The sequence below is a fragment of the Wyeomyia smithii genome, chromosome 1 (genome assembly GCF_029784165.1).
Source record: "Wyeomyia smithii strain HCP4-BCI-WySm-NY-G18 chromosome 1, ASM2978416v1, whole genome shotgun sequence".
Classification (NCBI taxonomy): Eukaryota; Metazoa; Arthropoda; class Insecta; order Diptera; family Culicidae; genus Wyeomyia; species Wyeomyia smithii.
This window is the reverse complement of record NC_073694.1, coordinates 171439208-171458943: the sequence shown is the minus strand read 5'-3', so window position 1 is coordinate 171458943 and position 19736 is coordinate 171439208. Positions and strand designations below refer to the sequence as shown.

The 19736-nt window shown below is 39.2% G+C and overlaps 2 protein-coding genes across 4 annotated transcripts in view; both read left to right on the top strand.

Annotated features, from left to right (window-relative positions):
- Positions 1-722: 722 nt before the first annotated feature.
- Positions 723-2010, top strand: LOC129718878 (protein Wnt-8a). Of its 2 annotated transcripts, XM_055670071.1 has the most exons (4): positions 723-817; positions 876-993; positions 1073-1643; positions 1699-2010. In XM_055670071.1, the coding sequence occupies exons 2-4, from the start codon at positions 940-942 to the stop codon at positions 1953-1955; spliced, it is 882 nt and encodes a 293-aa protein (XP_055526046.1). In that variant the 5' UTR covers positions 723-817; positions 876-939; the 3' UTR covers positions 1956-2010. The 2 variants fall into 2 exon arrangements, with proteins under 2 accessions (XP_055526046.1, XP_055526045.1); XM_055670070.1 differs by having other exon boundaries at positions 767-993.
- A 473-nt stretch (positions 2011-2483) lies between these two features.
- The window catches only part of LOC129718873 (aminopeptidase A), a 36470-nt gene continuing 19217 nt past the window's right edge, over positions 2484-19736 (top strand). For both annotated transcript variants that reach the window (XM_055670059.1, XM_055670058.1), the window contains exons 1-4: positions 2484-2615; positions 13176-13447; positions 13512-13715; positions 13781-13947. In XM_055670059.1, the coding sequence (XP_055526034.1) occupies positions 2594-2615; positions 13176-13447; positions 13512-13715; positions 13781-13947 (665 nt within the window). In that variant the 5' untranslated portion in view covers positions 2484-2593. The remainder of the gene's footprint in view (positions 2616-13175; positions 13448-13511; positions 13716-13780; positions 13948-19736) is intronic.

The window sequence follows — 19736 nt, the reverse complement described above, 5'->3', positions numbered from 1 at the left end:
TTGAGAGCCTTCAAGCACCGTGTTCCGTTTTTGCAACGCACTCTCTAGGAACACGGACGTTATTTCTATTTCATTCTGTCTGTTTTATTCGAATGAAAATTTTCCTTTGAATTTCCACTCTATTCTAGAAAGCGGAAAAAGCATACGTTCGATGGGCCTGGATTGGAAAACAACGCTATGCACCTTGATAATCCCGTAATTCACTGTCTCATAATTTTAAATAGTCGCCAATTTTAATGAACATGCCCTACAAGCTTATCGAATTGTCTAAAATTGGGCAATAGACAACTGTTATTTCTTTGAAGCTCAAGTAGCAATTTCGTTAATTAAATCCACATCAAAGCGTAAATATTTACCCATGTTTAGAAGCCCGGGGGAACCGTGAAGTTGTCAAATTCAGTCGTTTTGTTCTGGTGAACATTATTGGCATTGCCCCACTCCATCTCCTGCGCTTGTGAAATTTCATCATATTAAACTTGAAAAAAAAAATAACCTGTTCCATCCAAACCGGCACAGTTCGACGGTAGAATAATGTTGGCAATCCTCTCGCATAACGCAAACGGCACTCGTCGGTCGTACTCCACGCACTAATGAGTCTGAATAGGGGCTGTAAACGGGGCTCACGCGTTGCCACGGTTGGGCGAATCTCACCGGCAGACTGGCTGGTTGATTACGGCCAGGATAATAGAATAACAATAGTGGTTCAGTCCACTGCAGATGTCATTGGGAACGAACGCGCTTTGCTCGCTCGGTTTAAAAACGATAATGGCCAGGATTTCTGCTTATCGTTTACTGGAGCGGTTAGAGTCAATTAACCGTAGGAATTTGAATCGGATGCAGGAAATGTCTCACTGATGGTCTATTTCCGCTGGCAGTGCTTTCAGTTGAGGTTTAATTGTGGTGCTGCTCGCATGTTTTCCGATTTTGGTGTGCTTTGAAATGAAGCTGTCGCTTGGTGTATTTGCTGTTCTTGTACTCTGCTCTGCTAAAGCGGTAAGATTTTGCTCGAATGTGTGTTATGCTGTATAGGTTGTCTAATCATAGGCGCACTCGTGGCGTTTCTCGTACACAGGAGTTTAGTAGTCCGACATCGACGGATCTTTTGTCGGACAGTATCGAGCTGGCGTTGAGCAGCTGTCGGCGGCAGTTTCGTTGGGAACGTTGGAACTGTCCTACGATGCAATTCGTTTCGAGGCGTTACCCGGATGCACGATTGGATCGGGAAACTGCTTTCGTACGCGCGATTAGCAGCGCTTCCTTGATTTATACCTACGCGAGAAACTGCTCGCGTGGGAGTGAGAGCGATAGTCAACGGTGCTACGGAGAAAGGGGACAGGATTCAGGCAGTTGGGACTCGGGAAACAATCTTGTTAAGGTGGGTTTGGATGTCAAAGGCTACGGAGATGCTCACAATCGGCGGGCCGGGTGGGTGGCGATTCAAAACGCTGTCCGGAAGTATTGCCGCTGTCACGGAGTTTCCGGTTCGTGTGCCATGCGAACTTGCTGGAGTACGCTGAAATCGTTTGCGACAATTGCGGCCGGAGTGAAACGGATGTACACGGAGGCTAAGCGTTTGTTCGTGGATAACTCGGGAAAGCTAAATGGTGGAAGGATCAGACCGGATCAGTTGATCTTTGTGCATCGTAAGTGTTAACATGATTGGGTGATTGTTAGGTGATTGAACGAATTTATTCGCAGCTTCACCAGACTACTGTAAGCGGAATGTAATTCCTGGCTGGAGCGGAACGTTCAATCGATTCTGTTCGCTGGCGAAAGGGCCTACGGTTGGACCTGAGGAGCGAAAATCGTGCCGAAATCTGTGTCGGAGTTGCGGACTAAAGGTCAAAAAGCACGTCAAGGAAGGTGAACGGAAGTGCAACTGCAGGTTTAATTGGTGCTGTCAAGTGACGTGCGATAAGTGTTTGGAAACAGTGGAAGAATATAGATGTCAATAAGGGAAATTTTAAAAACGAAATAAAACTAAATTTATCGACAATATTTCAGACATTAAAGCTCATGTTGAGATGAGGGCATGAAGCTACAAGCATTGTTCATTATGTCTTCAAATCCCCCGTCCTTTGCGCGTGGGTGCTTATCAATCTCAACTCTGTAAAATATGTATGTGTTAAGTTGACGTTTAATAGAGACCGACATTTGATAACGCCTGTTCAAATACTTCGACCAGATTGGTTTTCAATCATCATTCGTTCCTATTATCGATGGCTGACCTCTGCAGATCGATATTGTTTGTAAATGTATTGTTAAAATTAATAGACTGAATTGAACACTTGTAGACACAACCATTTGTGTTATTTTTCGTTGGTTTCTACCCAAACGTATTCTGGTAAAAGTTAATTTCGGACACAGTAGCGTTTATACGAGAATTTTGTGAATCACTCTAATGTTTTTCATATCTTCAGCCGAATACATTCGCAACAAGATTACCAGCCCAAAATTGGGTGATGTTGATCTTTTTAGTCTATGGTCGCACGTTGTAGAACAAAGAACGGTTTGAAATCGGAAATTATTTAAAAGCGGTTCGCAGAGATTTGGTTCTTTAGTTGCAATCTGTGAAAGTAAAAATCTCTCCAGGATGGCGCTTCGTCATGTTGTGGGTGAGTTAACAAAAACAAAACTTTTAAGTTTTGTGTGGAACAATTTGATTAAAATGAGGGAGAAGGTGCCGTTTGGTTGAACTGCCGTATCTAATCGGATTGACGATATTTGAGTGCTATGAATAGAAGAAAGCTAAGAATCACCACGCAAATGTAACATGAGAGAACAATGACTTTGTGCGGCTTGGAGGAAAATCAAGAAGTTTTGTAGTGAATATGTCGTATAGCACTAGACCTTTGATTGAACCTTGAGGCACATCTGCTCTGACAAGGTATCTAACAAATTTTGGTTGAAATGCCGTATCTAATCGGATTGACGATATTTGAGTGCTATGAAAAGAAGAAAGCTAAGAATCACCACGCAAATGTAACATGAGAGAACAATGACTTTGTGCGGCTTGGAGGAAAATCAAGAAGTTTTGTAGTGAATATGTCGTATAGCACTAGACCTTTGATTGAATCTTGAGGCACATCTGCTCTGACAAGGTATCTAACAAATTTTAAATTCTAGTAGACTACCTGCATAGTTTAATCAGTTAGATTTTTTTTAAATTTTTATAAAAAAAATGGAAAACTGAGAGATAGCAATTTCGCAATGAAACATGTACGCCAAGCACTATAGAATGCTTTTTTTCTGCACCAAAATTCCATTCTGCTTTCAGAGAGATGTCTAAATTAAACTAAACAACCAACCTCGTTTCAATCTTTCTTACCCAGCTTAGTCAACACTAAAGTAAACGATTTGTTGTTGTTTCACTAAAGTAAACGATTTGTTGTTGTTGTTGTTTTTCTTGCTCAAGTGTATAACTCGCGTATCGCGCGTCGCGTATAAGAGCCAGCATGCAGAACTTTAGTCTTCATTGTACAACTGATCACTTTGGCAAAAGGAAGATTAACTGGGAACTGCATCGACCAGCGATTTCAAGAATCTCGTAGCCTTCCATGACGAATAAACTAACAGAGGAAACCAATGCACTGGTGATTGTAGATCTACTTTCACTGCGCTAGATTTTAGATCCCCGGTCTGTGTGGAAAGCTGTCATATAGGCATGTCCTTTGTGAAAACTAAAACCAACCGTCCACATCAGTGGCATAACTAAGAGAATGGGGGGAGGAGGGGTTTAAGGTTCAAACGCCCTCGGAGCCTCGGGTTCGTAAGCTTTGTCTTTTCGCAAGAAGTCCTTATGCAAAATTACAGCTCAATTAGGGACTTTGGGCTGTGAAGCCTCGAAGCGGTCAAAGTTTCACTTTATTGACCGATGAAAAAAGGCACAGAAATTGTCGAAATCGGATTTGCCTGGTTCTGGGGAGGAGACTGCTGCACGAATGAGCTGAAATTTTCTTGAGGACTTTTTTTCGAAAAATGTTGTTCTCGAATTGACCAATTACTAAACTACGCAACAGTTTATTCAAATAGCACGCGCGTTGCACAGTAAGCGGTATCGCTAAAGATAGCAAGAAAACACTTCATCTTCGCTACTTGTATTGAATGTGAGTGATGTGAGCGCGCGATATTTTCAAAATTCAATATTTTCAAAATTAAAATTTTCAAAATTAAAATTTTCAAAATTAAATTTTTTTAATGGCAATTAGCAGCAGCATTGGTTGTCGCAATGATGACACTCGGCAATCTTGTTTACCTCCTCGTCATTGCAGATTGCCATTTGCATGATGTGTGGGATGATTCTCGTTCTGTTGTTATTTCTGGCAGCCTTTTCACTGAAGTATCAATCAATTTTCTCGAGCTTTGTAGTTGCATGAAACTGGCGGGTTACTCTGTGTTGCATTTTATTGTAGGGGATAATTACAGATTTCTAATTTATATAATTCAAACTATCTCAATAATCAAAAAATGATCGTATTTAGTGAGAAACAATTCTCACTTCGAAGTTGGCTGCTTTGCCTTCTTCGGTTTAATTTTGACGTCATGCTTGCTGACAGTTATACAGATGACGAAAAATTATTGTACTTCGTGCACAACATCCGTCTGTATACCAGTGCAGCGTAAGTTCTTACCGTAGGTATTTAGGACGGCATGGTACTGGCCCACGAACCTCCTGGTTAAAGGTGATAGACGGTGGAACAGCAGTAAGAATATTTTTTGTAGGCGGCATTGATAAGCGAGATACCGCAGTAGCTGCGGCACTCCACCTTGTCGCCCTTCTTGTAGATGGGGCAGACGACTACCTCCATCTACTCGTCTGGCAGTTTTTCCTGCTCTCAAATCCTGGAAATGACCCATTGCAGCGCTCTAGCCATCGCCTCTCGCCCATGTTCAAAGAGTTCGCTCGGCAGTCCGTCTTTGCCAGTGGCTTTATTGTTTTTCAGCTACCCGATCTCACAAAGAACTTCCTGAACATCGGGGCTGGTACTCGGTAATCTGCTGCTGGTGCTTCTAGGACCTAGGCTCCACTTCTGTTCACTGTATCGCCATTCAGGTGTCCATTGAAGTACTCCTTCCACCTGTCGACCGTCTCGCAGGCCTTCTCACAGAATTTCCGCGTGTCACTGGCACTGTACAGCTGCTCCAGCTTATCATGTTCACGATACTCTTGCTGGCTCTTCTTTCGTCTGAGAATCGTGGTCATGTCGTTCCGTGCCCGTTTATAATTGGCTTTGTTCTCTCTCGTTGACCTGCTCAGGTATATTTTCTCATTCACCGCTGCCTCGCACTCCCCGTCATACCAGTCGTTTCTGCTACTCGGTGCTTCTACTCCTAGTGTCACCGTTGCGGTCTTCCCGATAGCTGTGCAAATGCTGCACCAGCCGTCCTCGAGAGGCGATATCAAGCTTCTCCGCCGTAGGTAGTACCGCTTCGAGCTGTTGCGCGTATTCCTCTGCAGTCTGGGGTCCCGGAGCTGCTTGATGTTAATCACCGGCTTGTATATGTCTTCCCTACCGATCAGAGCGTTCAAGTCTCCGATGACGATCTTGATGTCTCTACGTGAGCAGCTATGGTAGAGTTTCTCCAACTGTGCGCAATACGCATCTTTCTTTACATCGGATCTTCCTTCGTGAGGGCAGTGTACATTGAGGATAATGTAGTTGTAGAACCGGCCTTTTATTCTCAACAAACACAACCTGTCCCTGATCGCCTGCCACTTGATCACACGACTCTGCATCCTGCCCAGCACTATAGATATATAGCTTATTGGTTGTGCCGCCGCTCTGGTAGTACTGTGCCCTGAGTGTACAAATCTCCCGGACCTTCTCTCATTTCCGGTAAAGCTCCTGTAGCGCAACGATGTCGAAGTCGCGGGGTTCTAGCTGATCCAGCAGAGTCCGGTCGCCACCCGGGATGTTCAGCGATCTACAGTTCCATGTACCGAGCTTCCAATCGTCGTCCTTATTTCGTCACCTAGGTCGTCGCCAATTGCTCCGGTCCATATTCAATTCTTGATTGTTCTTAGTATTTTAATTTTTCGGCATGCTGCCTTACTAGGGCTGCGATGCCTAGTCTCGCGACGGGGCTGCCGTCTTCGGTGTAGCTGGCGAAACACCGCATTTCGTAATTCAGCCATCCGCTCCGGATCAGACGCTGTTTGAGCCGCCCCTAACATGGAGAGCAGACGCTCAGGCAAGCTGTCCTCCTAGGAAAACAACTCCCCCTTCCCTGTCGGCATAAGACCATAGGGATAGGACCCAGACAACCAATTTACGCGTATAATGCAAACAGTCATCGCATTGTACGTGCATTTATACGTGATAGTTACATCGCACAAGATGCTGCTAATGTTGCTTATACGCGCAAAGGGGAGGCGATATGCGTGCATTTCCAAAATATCAAAAAACTTTTACGATGAAAAAAGTTCATATATGCAACTTTAACTGTTAAAGCTTGATAACTTATACGAGCTGTTCCATTATTTAATGCCACTCTACAACTTCATATTTGCGATTTGAAACGAGACTATAAGCGATATATGAATATACACTACGGGTTCTTTAATTACTTTATGCGACTTCACAAGTCAACATTAGCAAATTATTCCAGATATTCATGCGATGTTCGCTATGTTTTCGTTTATTAAAACGTGCGATTAAATCACCTTCAAATAAAAAAAATACAGCGAACAGAGTAGCAATTGTTATGCATTATTTATCCCTTGTTATTCATATTATAAGGAATATCAAATTACAAATGTCAGTGTTTAATTTTTACAATTCTTTTCTTTTTCCTTTGGGCACACGCTGTAATATTTGGGTATTCATCCGGACTCGAACCTCGGACTCTTAGATTGTCAAGCATCATTCTTTCCTCTTCTCCGTGGTGTCGCTGTCGGAAATCTCTGAGTTTTAGTAATAACTTTCTAGTTCATCGTATAAATGACCAAAAGACATCGTAAAGCATGAATCTAATTAGATCTCGTATTGCGAGTTAGTTTGAAAATTTCTGCGGGAACGTTAGTTGTTTACATTTCGGTTGAATTGTCATGGCCGCTCGATGAGCTGTGTCATTTGTTTAAACAAAATTGAGTGATTTTACCGCCTTCAACAACAATTAAAGGCAAGTTTCCAACAAAGATATTATGCTAAGTAGTGCATCATTGACCCGAGTTGTCCGCAGATGTTTTCTGTGGCAATTTTTTTGAAGAGCAGCAGCGGCGGGAAGGGACTAAATTTATACATATGTGATACGCTATAATGCGGATGGTTTTCGATTTTCGCGCATATTCGTCAGTGTGTGGATTTACTGCGAGTTTAACCAAGCATTGGAAAAATTAATTGGTTTTTGAATCCGGGTTTATTACCTATTTGTCGCAAAGATTCCGCAAAACAACCTTATATGCGATGAAACATTCACATTGGTCATACAAGCTAATGATCTATCATAACATCTTGTGCGATGTAAGCTGTGCAAACATTAGCGGCATCTAGTTATCATAAATTCAGTCGTTTACGGTGTTACAAAAGATGCCTTTTGCGACTAAACATGAGACTTTTGGTTTTCGCGTATATTCATTACTTTGTGGAAATAATAAAAGTTTGAATATACATTATATGAGTTTATCTGTATTGCTGTGTGAGTATGCTACACTCATCGCAAGAAGTTCGCAAAATAACACCATATGCGATGAAATACTTGGTTGCTCATACAGCTATACGATACTGATGTACCATAGAACTTTATACGAGGTAACCCGTGCTATCATATGCGATTTTTAGTTATCTAGGCTTGTGTTCATGAATTTAGTCATTAACGGTGATACAAAATGATAGCTTTTGCGACTAAATTTATATGCAATACGACGTGATACTGGAGATTTTTGCTTTATACGTATAATCATCACTTTGTGAGTTTACTACGAGTTTGGACAGGCATGATATAAGTTTATGTGTATTACTATGCGAGTATGTTACACTCATCGCAAGCAATTCGCAAAAAAACACCATATGCAATCAAACACATACGTTGTTCATACAGCAATACGATACTGATGTGCCATAGAACTTTATACGAGGTAATCCGTGCAATCTTATGCGACCTCTGGTTGTCTGGGGAATTACTGGGCAAGATCCTTCCCTGCTCTAGAAAGGAGGGCTCCCTTACAAACGAAACACAAGTATCCTCCCTTCTCTGGAACGAAGGACACAAATTTCTATTTAACTCAGGACATAATTAAGGAAATGTAACTGAATTTAGCACGTTGAGGTTTTTGGAGGCAAGAAATGTTTCCAGAATGATATGACACCCCTGTCTACTCTGAAAGGGGGAACGGGTTCATAAAAATTTCTGCATAACTCAAGCAAATAGCTTCCTAATTTGACATGTGTAGGTTTTTGGAGGCAAGGAATGTATTTATGGTCAATAGGGCTTTTGCTACACATACATGCATAGCATCTGTTGGGCACACATTGCAGATTTACCATTTGTTTCCGTTGTGGCGATTCAAGATTTAATCATCGATTACTTGATGGATTTTTATCTTTTTATACGGTAAAAAAAATCGAATATCTACAATTAGTGAAAATTATCATTTTATTATTTCATTTTGTAAAAAAAATCTCTAGAACGTATGCACTTTTTGGCGATCACGAATCGGCCGAGTCTAGCGAAAAACAGTCTTTAATCTAATATTTAGATATTATAAACTAATAAGATAGAAAGTGAATTACGAATTACCAAGAGTAACTACTTTTTGGGCGTAAAAAATCAATATTGATCAATATTTTATCCGAAATAAAGCAAAACAAAATCCGAACACAACGTTTTTATAAACCAGCATTTTTCAAATTCATCTTAACTTTTTAAAACCTTCATGCAATTTAGAAGGTACGTCTCTTATAGCAGAATATTCTGCAACAACGGAAAATGTAATAATTTTTGGTAAATGTATTGTTTTAATATTCCTTCGGTTAGCCTCGGTCACAACTTGAAAATTTCCCAGGTTTACCGCATACCGAATTTAATTTACTTAGAACAATCTTTCTATGTCATAGGCAAACATGTTAGTTTGTGGAAATAAATTTTCATTGCGTGATTTTCGTGTTGAATATTCTAAAATAATCAATTGAATTAAGTTTTTTCTTGACAAGTGGGTTTAATAATTTTCCTACAATTACATTATCTTAACTGCGAAAGCTAATAACATTCAATAATACTAAAAAGCGTACAAATATATATGATAGTGTTGAAATGTCACCATTTGTGGCAGAACACACAATACTAATTCTGAATAGATATTTTAGTACATAAATAAATCATTACAAACTCCCCCCTATTAAAAAAAAATTGAATTAAGTTGCTCTTGCCGGTCCATGCTAATCATATGGAGCTGTCACTTTTGCCTGCCCAACAGATGACTAATACATATGCACTGTGCAAATGCCCTATATACAAGCGGAGTGGCGGAGCGTAAGAACCGCCGCTCAGAGAATAGGATAAAATTGTCAAATATGTTATTGTACTAAAGTAGAGACAGGGCGAGGAAGGTCAGTAGGATTAAAAAGATAGATAGTGGATTCGCGAGGGGAAATTGCCTCTCGCGGATACACTCTGGGGCTAGCATAAAGTTCTCAATCCAAATATGAATCAATCTTCACGTAGAAGTAATTCCATGCGGACGCGCATGTACAGGACTGCTTGGGTTTTTGAGAAGGATATCACAGAGTCCTGGAAGGTCTACTCTCGAAAGAAGAGCTCTCATACAAATCAAACACAAACTTCTTCATAACTCGGGAACTAATCAAGCAAATGCAACCAACTTTAGTATGTGGAGGTTTTTGGGAGCAAGAAATGATGGTTTGAGACTCTTCCAAAAACTGATATACAGATACTACAATCAATTTTCCGGAAAACAGCCTAAAGTGATCGGAATGATACACAGCAGCCCAAATTCGATTCCAGACGCCATTTTTAAATTCGAGCTGGAGGCCTCAGGTTTCTGCAAAATAGCCAAAAATTTCCAAATACCATCTAATATCGGTATTTTCGAAACCCAGAGTTCAGAAATTGACTCCACTAAACTTTTTAATTTTAAAATAGCGATTTTCCGACCAATACCAGTACTGTCAGAATCGAGGTGATGTACAGAAGCCAAAAGGCGAGGATGTTTTTGTTCCGATAAAACCAATCATATCAAACGATTTCTCTTTTCAGTTTGCACGTATCCAATATCCGATTCGTCAGGCATTTGCAGACTATAAACAAACCAAAAAGTCAATTTGAAATTAGTTTGCCGGGTTAGCTAGTCACTTAATAAAAAAAAGGGTTAAAAGAGAATTATTACTGAGATTTTCCGCTTCACACCACCAATTAATTCAACCCCAATATCGAGTGTGTTCCTAAACCTATTGCAAAACATACTTTGACACAAGACAGGCTGTCGTAATTCTACTTTTTTTTCTGTATGAACTTCATCACTGCGGCCAGAATTTTTGATCTATAGTGAGATATACACGGGTGTCTACACGCAAAAGTTCGAGTCTTACGCAGCCACTGTGTCCTCTCAGTTCACACATTTCAATGTGTGGAACACATTCAATGTGTGGAAGCCATAACGCATTAGCTGCACAAGGAATACATAGACTACACGGCAAAGCAAATCGTCCCGCGTCGTTATTCACGTCCACTACAACCAGAGCCTCAGGCCTTTGTCATGCTGAACGCCAACGCGAGCGATCCGCCGAGACACCAACCGTAGGATAATTAATAGCCGTAGGTAGAGCTGTTCATTAACCCACGGCAAACTTCCCGCCCGATCGCTCACGTTGGCATTTAGCATGACAAAGGCCTCACACAATTGAGCAAAGCGACGCACTTACTTGAAGGGAGCAGCCAATCGTGCTGAAATATTTCTCCAGAGAGATAGCAAACTGGTGTGATCTCTTTACAAGAAAGGACAATACGCTCAAACACAACAGAGATCACTAAATTCTTACTTGCAGAATATATGTATACATATAAGTGTTTTTTGCTATTGCATTATCTTTTTTTTGGTCTTAAACTTTCAATAAGTGAGGCGATAATTAAATGTATTAACTGATAATTATTCATTTTTCTCTACGTGATGTTTATACATGTTTTTGCTTGATTTATCTGCATCGGTACCAACATAAACAATAAGCCGATTAATACTGACCGCTACAGTCGACAAACAAATAAACAGTCACAGTTAAATGCAAAATTTAACATATCCAATGTTGTCTTATATTATTATTGATTCAATGTTGTTTTTGAAGGATCTGGTTCTTGAAAATGAATCGATCAGGTGATATTTCAATAAACTTAAAAGTACCTCAATTATCAGCAACCAATGCTGTTATGCCCAACCCACATGCGTTGTACTGGTTTCAAGATAGATCATTAAATGCTCTAAGAAAGCCCATAAATGATCTGGTTACGCACACTATAACTTTTGCGTGTACTGTATCTCGCACTTCTATTATTAGTAATATCGCTATTGAGAAGAGGCATGCTTATTGTTTATCCGTGCTTGTGTGTAATATGGTTTTAACCTTTTTTTAACACTCCTTCTGCTCTACTATACCGAGCCTCGTTCCTCCTACCAAATATCACCCATTAAAATTCCCGGCGAAAATTTCGTTTCGGCGTTCTGGGCAGTTTTATTTTAACGGGTAACAACTGAAAATTTGTAATTTTTTGAGGTCTCCTACAACCACGCTCATAGAGAAGTGAGAGTATGTATATGTAACCTTTCTCTTTTCTTTATGCTATTGTTTTTTGTTTTCCTATGCATACCCAGTTCTGTTCAAAATGGCGTCGAAACAAGTAGCATTCCACAAGCGCACATTTAAACAATATTTAAACAAAATGATGATTCTATTGCTCCCAAAACACCATACCGATAAAAAATATTTGTTTTGACCAGATAAAATATCATCACACTAAGTCAAAATCACACAAACGTTCCTGAACAACCACTCGGATTCATTTGTACCTCAAATACGCCGTCTAATTCTACGTTACCTTGGTAGTCGTGTCTACTAAACAACGTCTCCAACTATTTAATTTTTTATATTAAATTTCTCGTTATTTTCACCGGAGATATAGAAAACACCCACTTGGGGTTCTATCTGATAAAAGCGCTATTTTGATAAAAGCGGCCATTTAGTACGATTCCGCGAATTATGGTTATTTTCCGGCGTGGCTGCCTCATTTGGTCTTCCTGAGCGAGGCACATCGGTAGCAGAAGTACGGTCACGATGAAATTGAGCAAGATCAATATCAATACTTACTTCACTTTGTTGGCTAACGGACCGTTCACCGGTCTAGGGCCGAACGAATTAGAGATGTCCAGCTTCTTCTGTCTTGGGCAGCCGTTCTCCAGTCTGCACATCCACCGCGTGCGAGGCCTACCTCGGAGCCGACGTCCTCTTCCTGGTTCTCTACTGAAGATAGTTTTGGCGGCTCTCTCGTCAGGCATTCTGGCTACATGCCCAGCCCACTGAAACCTGCCCCGTCAATATCAATACCAAGAGATATAAACTTGGTCTTCGACAACAACGATTGTTACACTTCGTACCATCCTTTCCTCACCGACCGTAAGCACGTTACGTAGAAAAGATCTACATCTTTTCAGTTAAATACTGAATCTGACGTTGATTTGTATCCTCCAATGATTCGACCAATATGCGACATTAGCCTCTACAATCAATCTGACTATTATTCTTTTGTTCGAAAAATGATTGGGCAGCTCATGATGACATTGAGGTGTCCAGTTGATAACAAAATCAATATTCGTATTAATTTAACCTCGACTACCTACCTATATTGTTCTGATCGTTAGGTGAAATATTCTACGATACAAATTTTCATTTCACCTTCGATTCAATCAAAAATCTTGCGTAAAACTATCCCTAGTAGTAGGTAAATCACAGTTTTGAACATCGTTCAATCATCATTCCTTTATTTACCGCTGTGTCACTGTCGACCTTATCTCCAACTTATTTGCGCTTGACTTAATTGTTGTCATTATCTGAGCTTATCAGTTATCACTTAATTTGAACGGATTATCGAAGCAGCATGGATGGGTCAATTCCGTCTAGTGTTCTGGTGCCAATTGTCAGTCTATAGCTGATGCTTAATCTCGATTGCAGGTGCTATCATGAGAAACAAGATCATCACATTGCTCGGACTGGCCTTGGTTGCCTTCGTTACCGCAACCATAGTACTGGCAATCCAAAACGGCGACAAAGCAGCGGAGATCGAAGATTTGCGCTCCCAGCTGGATGCCTTGTCCAGCCAAACGACGACCACTCCGGTGGAAGTGAGTACTACAACTGAGGCCACATCGACGACTACTCCTTCGATGGAGACGACAACTACTACGGCATTGACAACTGAGTCTACTACCTTTGTGCCACCTATAGTAAGCTCGCAAAATTTTCCTGTTTAGGATATTCCAGAAGACTTAAATGCGTTTTGTTTAACAGATCGATTATCGTCTACCAGAACACAACATTCCGCTGCATTACGACCTGTGGCTTTATCCAAAGCTGGAGGATGGAACCTTCGAAGGGAAGGTGATTATCGATGTCGAAACAAAAATCGCCACACAGGAAATAGTGCTCCACAGCAACCAGCTGACGATTAGTAAAGTTTCATGGGAGTGTTTTAATAGGACGATCTATTATTATGTAAGAGTTATCGGAAGAATTCTTGCGTCGTCATTTTGGAGTGATATTTTTCTTCTGTTTTATAGACACACACGCAGGATTCAACAACAGATTTTCTAAGGTTAAAAGCTTCAAACGATATTTTTGAAGCAGGATTCATCACTCGCGTAACGATTGAGTTCAGGGGTCAAATGGATGGTAAAATAGTCGGACTGTACAGTAGTTCATACACGCAAGCAAATGGGGAAAGTGTGTAAGTGTTTCTTTCTTTTTCGATTTCTATTCAATATTTTAGCTGATGTAGAGAATTTATGAAAAATATTGCATGCAGGACAAGGGTAGACTAGCTTTGTAAAATTTTTACTTTTCTAATGCCAAATCAGGCACATTATTGAATGCTTAAAACAAATGAAATTTAATATTCAAACATACATTAGTATTTATATTTTTGGCACATCAACCATTACCAATACCCATGATTATTTTGATGACTTAAATTGTTTGACTCTTTGATAATTTGACAATGTTGATACCCAACAGCATTTTTGGCATAAATGATGGAGTGTATTTATTGATGATCGAAAGTTACTCAGTAAACAGATTATTACTCTAAGGTACAGAATGCACCCCAGTGCAGTAAGCTAAGACGTATGTCTAACAAACTTGGTTCCGCATGTCGCGAACAATTTCCACATTGCATAATTTTCCAGCAGCATGCAATCATTTCTTAGGCATGTCATGCTACATATAAGCATTAAGCATGGCAAAGATCATCTAAACGGCGCCAATGCTCCATACTACCACCTGTGAGCCGTAGTAAACCGTCAACATAAACATAAACAAAAATATCACCATACTAACACGACGCTCAAGTGCAACTGAAACAGCTGATGCTGCCGGATTGCTGAATAAGTGGAAGAGTGGGTAGTAAGGTCGGAGAGGAGTTATTTTTACTCGGCTGTTTGGCAGAGTAAAAATAGCTCGTTCACCCTCGAGCCTGCGATGGTGAGGTATTGTGGGTTACTGGAGAAGCAGGTTAAGCAGTTACGCTGATCGGTCAGTAGAGGAGGGATGAGATTAACTACACATCAAACCAAACCGCAGAGCTGTAACATGGGACAAATATGGACGGGCAACGATTACGTGTTTTCCACTGTGCACACTGCACGCGAGGTGCGCAACAGTTAATCATCCTTTTCACTTTCATTCATCGAATAAGTGTAGCAGAGCACTGCAAAAAGACGCTGACACCGTATAGTATAGTAACTATACCGGGGGTTATGTTACTACTTGGTGGACGGTTAAAGCATAGTCGCAACTTCGGAAGCAATCTTAATCGCAATTAACGATGCTGTTTTCTACCAGTAAAATGATACGGAAACGAGGACGTATTTGTCGTGGAGTAGGATATACAAATTGCGGTTAGATAAAAACTGTATTGTCTACATAGTGAGCTATTTAAGTTCAGAACTAACGCGCTTGTTCGTTTTATTTTGGTAGCGATATTTAAAATTTGCATAATTGCGACATTAATATGTTTTGTTGCTATAAATAAGGCAAAGCTGTGACAACCAAATAGTTCACCAAACTACGCTATCATCCGTTCGCTAATGTTGCCATTGCCTTGCTAGCGTCAGTCTCACGCTGCAAACTTAAGTGCTTCAAAGCGCTTAGCTACGCTTTAGATCACGTGTAAATTATCGCATTATCGTATCTGAGTGCACTTTCCGCTACTAACCGCGGCACTTTGTGGTTACCGTACTGTTGTACACCGATCTACAATTGTTGACATGGGTACGGGTGACAATAATTTGTTATCTTTTACACATGCAAACCTACAGACTGTAGGCTACAGTGATAGTTCTTTACTATCAGTATGATGAAAGAATTGCAATGTGTTAAAAATAATCGGAAAAATTGAAAACTGTCAAGCGATGTGCACCAGCACTAGCAACAGCAAGCTCACCAGTGACCAATAACGACGCAAATGATTGCTTTGAACCGATTGTTATCTCAATTCCACCGCTCATTTCTCGTCGGTCACCATAAGTTGTTACAGATTGGTATGCGAATCGGCGCAATGTAATAATCCAGTTGTAGTGAGCCACAGTGATTGCTTACTCGTATGTCACCGGGGAACTCAAATAGGGATGTTTTAGTTTTCATGGGGACATCGATTAGTGTGACAGGTATTTTCATTTTAAATTTATCCAAGAATTTATATGTAGTAAAAAATATTCTTCGTCATTAAATATATTCACGAAACTTTGGGAGTGGAATATATTTTATATATGGGATAACTGATATCTTGTATGTCGATTATGAGTCTAGCCAGCTATTTAAGATTTTATTTTAGGCAGTTGAATCTCCGGTTAGAAGCATCTAACCGTTTTTATTTTTGAGATATGACCGCATGGTTTACATTGGATCACGCAAAGGCATTTTTTGCGTTAGAATCCTGAATGCTTAAGCAAACTTTAATATTGAGTAATTTGCTTTAATTCGGAACACTTGGCTAAATAATTGATTGAAATTTCTATGAGTCTTGATTTTGACAGATAGTAGTATCTAATACTATGCCCATTTTGGATGAAGAGTTCTGTAAAAATGAGAATTTTCAGAAGTAAAATTAGCAAGTTTACAATAAAATTTGCAATAGATAATGCGATATTACAGTATGAAATGACTACCGGAATGATAACAGCTGCTTGTACAATGAAAAGCGATGGTAACTCTTTTTCGTTAATCTCCAAAAAAATTGTTAGGTTTGATTGTTTGTAAAAAATACTCATAACCTGAAGTATGATAATGCTTTTTGATGAACGGTTTTGCAAAAGAGTCAACTGAATTTTCATTTCGTATTAAAAACATTTAACTAATTTGGCTCCATAGTGAACGAAGTACAGCTCCAACTATATAGGGTAACGGACCCATAAATCGCCCACTTTATCGATGACTAACCAGTTAAACGTAATAAATTTTGATGTGTTACTTCGACGATGTGCAGTATTCACTGTAGAGTGCACAATAAACATTGTGTAGCACATTCGGGTTGCATTACAGCCGAAATAACTTATCTAGTCGTGTTAAATAAAAATTTCCTGATGAGTGCCCAAGCCCCTTAAATGAAACAAATCAACAAATGAAAAGAAAATCAACCTTATTATAAAATGCAATTAGTTGGTTAACAGTGACATACATTTATTTTGTAAATCACCAGCTTAGTACCCAGCCTTACACGGGATTCCATGTTAGCTCTTGTTGTTATGGTGGCTTAGAAGTTATTATGGTCTGGTTTTTTGATATTCTATGCTTCTATTGATCCTATAATTTCAAACTAGATTGTAAGAAGATTATGTTGTCAATCATGAGTCAATCTTTGATTTATTCTTTTATAACAATCAATCTTGTATCGAAAAATACCTGTGTCAAGTGTTGTCAAGCTGTTCCGGAGTGAACATGAATCTTGTATTCAAATAAACCGCCATTTTTATACAATATAAAAAGATTTTGGAAGCTCTCATCTGTTTCAAGTGATGTTCTTGGAATATCTTCAATTCAATAATACATCAGCTCCAGCAACTTTTCCTAACAAATTTTGGACTCTTCGCTATCAAATCATTATTATTATTGCTACATCAAGAAGCGGGGGGTGAAAACGATCGATCAAGGCGAATTTTTGAAGTGCTACTCTTGAATTGTTTTCATGAAAGTCCAAACATCGCTGGAAATGCAACATCAGCCACTTCAGATATTCCCAAAACATCACAATAGTAATCGACAACGGTAGTTAATGTTGTATGCAGAATACCGGAAAACGTCGATTTATTTTTCGTAAAGCGATCTCGCCCAGTTGGGGTTCAAAATGCCATCAGACACCAATTCTAAGTTCCTGAGCATAATCTCCTTTCTAGACGGTTATCCCTTTCTTTCCTTTCAATTCTATGACCCTCAGCTCTGTAAAAATTACACGTTTACAGTCCTAGATATAAGCTAAACTTGATATAACGTAACTTTTTTAAATATCTTAAAATTAAAGTACAGCAATTATTTTTGCGGTGTATAATGTTCCGAATAAATGTTCTTAATAAGTTTTGAAACGAATAAGTTCCGTAAAATGGGGTGAATTGACATTTTTTAAATGTTTTGAGTCTGGTTCATGTTTGTATATGAAAATTGTCTTAAAGGGGCTTAATACAGTTTTATATATACTGCTAGGTGAAGGGAAATAAGACTTTGCGCACCTTTGAGTAACCATAAAGAATTTTGCATCAATTAAATTTTTTTTTTCATGCTTCGATATAACATAACTCGATATAACACGAAAAAAAAGTTGCCTTATATCGAGGTATGACTGTTTGATGGAAATTAATACAAGCATTCAAAGGTTATGTTGAAGTTAAGATGCATATAAATCTTGATTTTTATATTAAAAGATCATATCAAGTCTGTATCTGAAACGATGTTATTGTTTTCCACTTAGATTTAATTGACAGATAGGGCGAAAATTAGGCACACCTCATATTCCCAAACCAGTGTATAGAGATTCGCCCAGGGCGAAATATGGAACCGAGGCAAGAAATGTGACCCATTTTTCGTCTCGTAATAATTATGAAAATTTTTCAGGAAAATCGGTATTTTCGTTATAACCAACATGAAATTATTAAAATCACATTCAAGAAATTTCAAATGCCTAAAAATTATAAAATATGCCCATAGTTTGTAGTAAATTTCCGGTTAGAAATATTGAGCACTCGTTTCTTGAAACCAAAATAAAATCAGCCTAACTAGCAGACGCTCTATTGATAGCTCGTAAGATAGTGAAATATTATAAACATGAATCACGTACCGGCGTTAAAGATATCATGAGATTTCAAGCTTTAGAGTAGCGAATATAAATTATTTGCTTTTGAACATTCAAAAGCATTAATATCGTGAGGATCCACAGGAGGGCGGAATATGGTGCCAGGGCGAAATATGGTTCCTCTACCTTATTCTACGCACTGATTTTAATAAGTATGTATTGCGGTAGTAATCATCTGTTTAGGGAAAAATTAACTTTTGAATTTCGTTTGGAAGTAGGGCTTAAAACTAACTTCGGGAACAAGAGCCTCAAAGTGGTCAAAGTTTCACTTTTTGACCGATGAAAAATGCACTGGTTGATATCGAACATTTTTTTAGCTAAATGTCTTAAAAACGCATGAAATGTCGAGATCTGGTGTTTTCCCAATTGTTTTGACTTAGCACTACGTCCTCCAGGAAGTTCGACTACATAGGGATGTAGAAAGAAAATCTGCAAACGGAAAAAGTCAAAAATTTGTCCAATTTCGAATGCTAAAAAGTCGGTTAGTTATCAATGGATTTCCTTCGTTCTTGCAGTAATCGAATAAAAAAACTTCGATGCATCCGCCTAAATGCAGAAAATTGTAATTTGATAATTCGACCTATTGTAAAGGGTGATTTTTTAAGAATTTGGTTTTTCTTAGAAAAAAAACGCATAAAAATTACAAAACTGTATGAAATCTTTATTTGAGCTGATAAATTGGTTTATGCCATTTAATTTTTAAAGATAATTCCATTCAAACGTTGGCCACGGCTACGTTTTAAATCAGTGGTTTTCAACCTTCTTTAGTTCATGAACCCCCTTTTGATAATTCACACAAGCTTTCCCCCCCTATCGGCACCATGAAAGAAGGCTGTAGTAAATCAAAAATATAAGGCTTTTTAAACTTTAATTTTTAACAGGTTTCAAGCAGGAGAAGGAGAACCCCAATACACAGGGCATACAATTCAGCATCTTTTGTGAAGGTGTGTGTCACGATTTATCGCCAACAAGCACATTTGACGTATGAATGCTTATAGAGCAAAATAATGCGCATAAAACTGCTGCATGGGTTTTTTGCGAGCTAATTCATTGGACACTGAAAAAAAATGTCACACCACCGTCAATCACAAAAGCGCATTACATGTGAAATGTTTTCACTCGCAATTCCCCCCTGCAACGGTCAAATTCCCCCCTAGGGGGGAATTCCTCGCCGGTTG

Bases quoted from the DNA above. Each gene is read 5' to 3' on its own strand.
- LOC129718878 (XM_055670071.1), top strand. From the start codon at position 940: ATGAAGCTGTCGCTTGGTGTATTTGCTGTTCTTGTACTCTGCTCTGCT. The intron at 994-1,072 runs GTAAGATTTTGC...TCTCGTACACAG, and splicing joins TACTCTGCTCTGCTAAAGCG to GAGTTTAGTAGTCCGACATC. The intron at 1,644-1,698 runs GTAAGTGTTAAC...ATTTATTCGCAG, and splicing joins TCAGTTGATCTTTGTGCATC to CTTCACCAGACTACTGTAAG.